The sequence below is a fragment of the Oncorhynchus clarkii genome, chromosome 4 (genome assembly GCF_045791955.1).
Source record: "Oncorhynchus clarkii lewisi isolate Uvic-CL-2024 chromosome 4, UVic_Ocla_1.0, whole genome shotgun sequence".
NCBI lineage: Eukaryota > Metazoa > Chordata > Actinopteri > Salmoniformes > Salmonidae > Oncorhynchus > Oncorhynchus clarkii.
The window spans coordinates 4,818,462-4,826,704 of record NC_092150.1 but is presented as its reverse complement, the minus strand read 5'-3'; the positions used below and the strand labels follow the sequence as shown (position 1 = coordinate 4,826,704).

Here is an 8,243-nt window from a genome sequence, read left to right as displayed (position 1 = left end):
CCCCACTTCAAAACACACACACACACACACACACACTCACACACACACACACACACACACACACACACACACACACACACACACACACACACACACACACACAGCATCACCTGAGTCCTGCCACTTTGCAGAGTTGGCAAAGATGCCGCTGCCAGCCAGTCATCCATCCATCATCCATCCATCTATCCATCATCCATCCATCCATCCTGTCTATCCATCATCCATCCATCTAGCCATCATATATTCATCATCTATCTATCATCCATCCATCTATCCATCATCCATCCATCCTGCCTATCCATCATCCATCCATCTATCTATCATCCATCCATCTATCCATCATCCATCCATCCTGCCTATCCATCATCCATCCATCTATCCATCATCCATCCATCCTGTCTATCCATCATCCATCCATCCATCTATCCTGCCTATCCATCATCCATCCATATATCCATCATCCATCCATCCTGTCTATCCATCATCCATCCATCTATCCATCCTCTATTCATCATCCATCCATCCTGTCTATCCATCATCCATCCATCATCCATCCATCCATCATCCATCTATCTATCCATCAATCTATCCATCATCCATCCATGTATCCATCATCCATCCATCCATCATTCATTCATTCATTCATCCATCCATCATTCATAAACCCATCATCCATCAATCCAGCCAGCCTTCCAGCCAGCCATCATCCATCCAGCCTTCATTCCCACAATGTGCAGTGCATTAATATATCTTCACAGGTCAGTTAGAAAAACATCTAATGAGTTTAGTCATTTAGTGTCAGCCCTGTCCTAATGCTAACTACAGAGAGAAAGAGAAAGTCACATATTACAGCCACAGGTTCAGGAGGCTAGTCATTAATTCATTTCACACAAGATTTACTAAAAGTTCAACAACCCTCTAGTTGGGCATTGTTATGACAGCTGGAGCTAAGAAAGGCAGAGGAAAACTATTTTGATAACCTTGCTAGATAATTCCTGGGTGTTTTTTTTCTTCACATCACCTCCTATAGCCCTGAGAGTGTTGCAGTAGTCAGAGGCTGTGTCCGAGAGAGTCACATCTGTGATGGATTGTGGGTAAATTGTGACTGACTGACTGATCTACAAATAATTCTAAGTAGTGATTTATTTTGCAAGGTGACTTGTAAGATCAGTCCGTCACCTGCAATGTCTGCTGCAATTTCAAACAAGTCTAGACATAGGAGGGGAGGAGTCAGAGGCTTAGGAGAGGAGGAGTCAGAGGCTTAGGAGGGGGAGAAGTTAGTCAGTCATCAATACCGGCCCACTTGTCTTCCTGGTTCCTCTAGCTCCTCCCCCTCATCATACTCATAGTCTATATCTCCTCGTCCGTACTCCCCGCCATCATACCCCTCCCCCTCACATATAAACTCCTTCTCGTATTCTATCCCCTCCAAGTCGTATTCAAGCCCCGCCCCGTAGTCGTTCAACGCCTTCTCTAACTCCGCCTCCATCTCCTTCTTCCTCCTCTCCTCCTCGGTTAGGGGCATGGCCTCGTCATGCTTGTGCCCTGCGTGCGACGCACTGTTCTGTTTGGCCGTCTTTAGAATGCCCTGGATCACAGGCCCATCCCCGGCCAGCGCAGCCTCCTCCGCGTCCCTCGCCTCCTGCTCCTTCTTAGCCTTCCTGTCCACTCGGTCCTGCAGCTCCTCCTGGGCCCCCTCTCCCACCAGCAGCACCTCCTCCCCCACGCCGGGAGGCCCCTCCACTGGGTTGTGGTCGTAGGAGAAGAGGCGGAGGGCGGGGAGCCGGCTCAGATTAGGGAACACCTCGATCTTGTTCTTGTCCAGGTCTAAGATCTCCAGATCCACCATGCGGAGTAAGACACGGGGGAACTCGGTGAAACGGTTTCCGTATAACCACAGCCCTCGCAGAGCCTCCATACGCCACAGGTCCGGGGGCAGAGTCCGCAGCCTGTTGTCCCCCATCTGGAGGGACCTGAGGTGGGGTAAGTCGTAGAGCTGTCGGGGGAAGCGTGTGAAATAGTTGCTCTCCATCCAGAGGCAGCGGAGACTCTGAAGGTTACGTAGTTCTGGAGGGAGAGACATCAGGCGGTTAGAGCCCAGGTAGAGACGTGTCAGGTTACGCAGCTGACAGATGGCCAACGGGACGTTCTCCATCTTGTTGAAGTCTAGAGCCAGGATGCGGAGGCCCTTCAGTTGGACGATGTTCTCCGGGAGGGTCCGCAGACTGTTACGACACACATACAGCTTCTCCAGGTGACGTAGCCCACAGACCACACCGGGCAACCTGCGGAACTTTTTATAGCTCAGATCCAAGACGGGATCTCCGCTCGCCAGCATCTCCTCCACCCCTAGGGGCAGCTCGTCGTCTTCCATCTCCTCCTTCATCTTCTTCTTCCTCCTCCTCCTCTTCTCCTCCTCCATTACTTTCGCCTTCTCAGCATCCTTATCCTTCCCTTTCCCCTTCTCTTCCTCGTCCTCCTCCTTCCTGGAGGAGTTGCCCATGCCGTGCCCGTTGCTACGCCCGTGGCCCGACAGCCTGCCGTTGGATACTGGCTGAGTCAGGATGGAATCAGGGGATGAGGCTGAAGCCTCGTCTTAAAATGGGGTTGGGGCTCCAACACTGTCTGGGGCTGAGGCTGGGGCTGAGGCTGGGGCTGAGGCTGGGGCTGAGGCTGGGGCTCCAACACTGTCTGGGGCTGAGGCTGGGGCTGAGACTGGGGCTCCAACACTGGCTGGGGCTGAGGCTGGGGCTGGGGCTGAGGCTGGGGCTGGGGCTGGGGCTGAGACTGGGGCTCCAACACTGTCTGGGGCTGAGGCTGGGGCTGAGGCTGGGGCTCCAACACTGTCTGGGGCTGAGGCTGGGGCTGAGGCTGGGGCTGAGGCTGGGGCTGAGGCTAGGGCTGAGACTGGGGCTCCAACACTGTCTGGGGCTGAGGCTGGGGCTGAGGCTGGGGCTGGGGCTGGGGCTGAGACTGGGGCTCCAACACTGTCTGGGGCTGAGGCTGGGGCTGAGACTGGGGCTCCAACACTGTCTGGGGCTGAGGCTGGGGCTGAGGCTGGGGCTGAGGCTGGGGCTGAGGCTAGGGCTGAGACTGGGGCTCCAACACTGTCTGGGGCTGAGGCTGGGGCTGAGACTGGGGCTCCAACACTGGCTGGGGCTGAGGCTGGGGCTGAGGCTGGGGCTGAGGCTGGAGCTGAGTCTGGAGCTGAGGTTGGTCAAGATGGGACAGTGTCTGAGGACGTGTACGAGGCTGTATCTGGGGTCTGGGTCTGAGGCCGGTTCTGAGGCTCTACACCTGTATGACTATGGACTGTTGCTCTGAATCTGAACTGAGGCTGGGTTTGAAGATGGTCTGGTTGGGGCTGGACTGGCTGTGACAGAGACTGTTGCTGGTTCTGAGACTGGTCAACCCGGTCGGAGGCTCCAACTCTGAACGGCTGGTGCTGGTCAGCCCGGTCGGAGGCTACTACTCTGAACGGCTGGTGCCGGTCAGCCCGGTCGGAGGCTACTACTCTGAACTGTTGGTGAAAGGAGCCAGTGGCAGGACCCGCAGCAACAGGGGGCATCGTGTTCCTTAATAGGCCAGTGATTCCTCTCTGCTAATAGGTCCCTGACTACTCTCTGCTAATAGGCCAGTGATTCCTCTCTGCTAATAGGTCCCTGACTACTCTCTGCTAATAGGCCAGTGATTCCTCTCTGCTAATAGGTCCCTGACTACTCTCTGCTAATAGGTCCCTGACTACTCTCTGCTAATAGGTCCCTGACTACTCTCTGCTAATAGGTCCCTGACTACTCTCTGCTAATAGGTCCCTGACTACTCTCTGCTAATAGGCCCCTGACCACCACACATTACATGAGATGTCAACTGATACATTACAATAATATTGATGGATTTGTAATTGATTATTTGATTATTATCAACAACCAAAAGCAGCTGAGTATTGATTAAAGTAGTGGTGATAACAACAATCAATTAACTCAACAATATAGTGCTGAATTTTTATGATACAAATAGTCCCTTTGTTTCTGTTTTGGGTCAGACAGAGCAGTCGACCAATGCAAATAAGACTATACATGTCTTCCCAGAACAGATAAAATGGCTCCACAAACTTCCAACAGATGCAGACTCGCCATTTGGGTATCCTTTGTTCATTTGGATGCTGTCCGCTTCTGTCTGCTACTTTACTCCATAGAAGTGTTCAGTAGATTCGTTCTCTGCCCTGTGTGACAGACGATAACCGCAGGCTCCAGACATTTCATCCCAGATCAGCTTGAATTCTGCCCGACAGACGGAGCAGATGTCAGTGTCACCTGTTCCACGGATCTGATGATGTGAGAACGCAGTTTTCGGTCCGCATGGAAACGGTCTGATTTACGCTGGATGTCCTTTTCCGTGATGATTGTCCGGTTGGTCCGTCGAGAGAGCAACTCGGAGCCCGGCGCGACGCGCAGACAGCTACGCAGCTGTGTGATGATGGTGATGTGTTGACCTGGCCAACGGCAAAGTGAAAAAGCAAAGCGAAGTCCACTTTGGTTCTCACTCACTCGCGCTTTGATGACAACGGTTGTGCCCTTATTGCATTTTCGGCATCGTTAACGTTGTCATCTTGTTGCTCAAAGTCACGAGACCGTCGTCTGTTTACAAGATGGAGAATTTTCTATTGGCTACTAATGAAAACTATCGGTTGCGCGCGGTCACTCGGTCCACTTCACTGTCGCCTCGGATTGTTCAAACTAGAGTATATTGTTTCTCAAGTCTCGGCTGCTGGAGGTTTGAGGACAACGTTGCCTTTGACTGTCTTCCCTCCCTAGCAACCGGAACTGAGGGACATGATCGAACATTGTCAAACACGTAAATCACATGGTTATAGAGAGAGAGGGAAAGAGGAGAGGGAAAGAGAGAGAGATGACAGAGAGAGGGAGAGGGAAAGAGGAGAGAGAGAGAGAGAGATGACAGAGAGAGGGAAAGAGGAGAGAGAGAGAGATGACAGAGAGAGGGAAAGAGGAGAGAGAGAGGGAAAGGGGGGGCAGAGGAGAGAGAGAGAGATGACAGAGAGAGGGAAAGAGAGAGCAGAGGAAAAGAGATGAGAGAGATGGAAGAGAGGGCAGAGGGGACAGAGGAAAAGAGAGGAGATGAATAAGAGGGACCACATTATGTGACTTAGTGAAATTAAGAGTTAAAATATTTATAGATACAGTCTATAATTGGTACGGGATTTACATAATAGCCTACATTTCATACTGGACTATAAATAGGCAGTTGCATTCAAAATGGAAAATTGTTAATATGAGCGTGTGCATGGGAGCACAGGCAGCTGTATTTATGTAGAAGGATGCAACACAGACACACACAGAGCGAGAGAGATCATGTAATATAATATGAGTCAGTGCATCTCCACACATCTCTGCCTAACTAACTAATTTACAGAGACTATTAGTTTTAATAGATAGCCTAACTAACAATATATTACAACTAATCGCCTATCTATTACAACGAATAGCCTATGTTAGTTAGTTAGACTATCTATTACAACTCATAGCCTATGTTAGTCAGTTAGACTATCTATTACAACGAATAGCCTATGTTAGTTTGTTAGACTATCTATTACAACTAATACCCTATGTTAGTTAGTTAGACTATCTATTACAACTCATAGCCTATGTTAGTTAGTTAGACTATCTATTACAACTAATAGCCTATGTTAGTTAGACTATCTATTACAACTAATAGTCTATGTTAGTTAGTTAGACTATCTATTACAACTAATAGCCTATCTTAATTAGTTAGACTATCTATTACAACTAATAGCCTATGTTAGTTAGTTAGGCTATTAGTTGTAATAGATAGTCTATGTTAGTTAGTTCAGCTATCTATTACAACTAACAGCCTATGTTAGTTAGTTAGACTATCTATTACAACTAACAGCCTATGTTAGTTAGTTAGGCTATCTATTACAACTAATACCCTATGTTAACCTGACTAACTAATATATGCTATTAGCTGTAATACATAGCCTAACTAACAATCTAGCTGATTTAGCCTATGTTAGTTTGTTAGCCTAACTATCTATTAAAACTAATAGCATACATTAGTTAGTAGGCTATTAGCTGTAATCTACAGCATAACGGACTAACTAACTAACTATGTTACTTAGGCTAACTACCAGCCTATGTTAGTTAGTTTGGTTATTAAAACTAATAGCCTATATTAGTTAGTTAGGCTCTCTATTAAAACTAATAGCCTATATTAGTTAGTTAGGCTAACATAGGCTATTAGTTGTAATAGATAGTCTAACTAACTACTACTTGTAATAGATAGTCTAACTAACTACTAGTTGTAATAGATAGTCTAACTAACTACTACTTGTAATAGATAGTCGAACTAACTATTAGTTGTAATAGATAGTCTAACTAACTATTAGATGTAATAGCCTAACTAACTACTAGTTGTAATATACAGCCTAACTAACTATTAGTTGTAATAGATAGTCTAACTAACTACTAGTTGTAATAGATAGTTACACTAACTACTACTTGGAATAGATAGTCTAACTAACTATTAGTTGTAATAGATAGTCTAACTAACTACTAGTTGTAATAGATAGCCTAACTAACTACTACTTGTAATAGATAGCCTAAATAACTACTAGTTGTAATAGATAGTCTAACAAACTATTAGTTGTAATAGCCTAACTAACTGTTAGTTGTAATAGCTTAACTAACTACTAGTTGTAATAGATAGCCTAACTAACTACTACTTGTAATAGATAGCCTAAATAACTACTAGTTGTAATAGATAGTCTAACTAACTATTAGTTGTAATAGCCTAACTAACTACTAGTTGTAATAGATAGTCTAACTAACTATTAGATGTAATAGCCTAACTAACTACTAGTTGTAATAGATAGCCTAACTAACTATTAGTTGTAATAGATAGTCTAACTAACTACTAGTTGTAATAGATAGTCTAACTAACTACTAGTTGTAATAGATAGTCTAACTAACTATTAGTTGTAATAGATAGCCTAACTAACTACTAGTTGTAATAGATAGTCTAACTAACTACTAGTTGTAATAGATAGTCTAACTAACTATTAGTTGTAATAGATAGTCTAACTAACTATTAGTTGTAATAGATAGTCTAACTAACTATTAGTTGTAATAGATAGTCTAACTAACTACTAGTTGTAATAGATAGTCTAACTAACTACTAGTTGTAATAGATAGTCTAACTAACTATTAGTTGTAATAGATAGCCTAACTAACTACTAGTTGTAATAGATAGTCTAACTAACTACTAGTTGTAATAGATAGTCTAACTAACTATTAGTTGTAATAGATAGTCTAACTAACTACTAGTTGTAATAGATAGTCTAACTAACTATTAGTTGTAATAGATAGTCTAACTAACTACTAGTTGTAATAGATAGTCTAACTAACTACTAGTTGTAATAGATAGTCTAACTAACTATTAGTTGTAATAGATAGCCTAACTAAATATTAGTTGTAATATATAGCCTAACTAACTACTTGTTGTAATAGATATTCTAACTAACTATTAGTTGTAATAGCCTAACTAACTACTAGTTGTAATAGATAGTCTAACTAACTATTAGTTGTAATAACTTAACTATGTTAGTTAGTTAGCCTAACTATTACATCTAATAGCCTATGTTAGTTAGTTAAGCTATCTATTACAACTAATAGGTAGTTAGACTATCTATTACAACTAATAACCAAACTAACTAACATAGGCTATTAGATGTAATAGATAGTCTACGTTAGTTAGTTAGACTATTAGTTGTAATAGATCGTCTATGTTAGTTAGTGAGGTTATTAGTTGTAATAGATAGGCTATGTTAGTGAGGTTATTAGTGGTAATAGATAGTCTATGTTAGTTAGTGAGGTTATTAGTTGTACTAGATAGTCTATGTTAGTTAGTGAGGTTATTAGTTGTACTAGATAGTCTATGTTAGTTAGTGAGGTTATTAGTTGTAATAGCTAGGCCATGTATTTTATGGACACTAGTATTACTGCAGCAGACCCATTTGGGAGAGGTGATATATGGGGCTCTGTCCCAAACGGCACCTTGTTCACTACGTAGTGCACTACTTTTGACTATGGCCTTATGAGCCCTGATGAAATGTAATGCACTTTACAGGGAATACTGTAGGGTGCCATTTGGGAGAGTCCTATTGGAAGTCTTGAATGTGTCCAGTGATTTAAGAGGATTATCAATAT

At 44.1% G+C, this 8,243-nt stretch overlaps 1 protein-coding gene across 1 annotated transcript; it reads right to left on the bottom strand.

Moving 5' to 3' along the window:
• Positions 1 to 687: 687 nt before the first annotated feature.
• On the bottom strand, positions 688 to 2,598 carry LOC139407531 (leucine-rich repeat-containing protein 10B-like). Its single transcript, XM_071151346.1, has one exon. It carries the CDS (start codon positions 2,501 to 2,503, stop codon positions 1,289 to 1,291), a length of 1,215 nt encoding a protein of 404 aa, XP_071007447.1. The 5' UTR covers positions 2,504 to 2,598; the 3' UTR covers positions 688 to 1,288.
• Between the last annotated feature and the right edge of the window lie 5,645 nt (positions 2,599 to 8,243).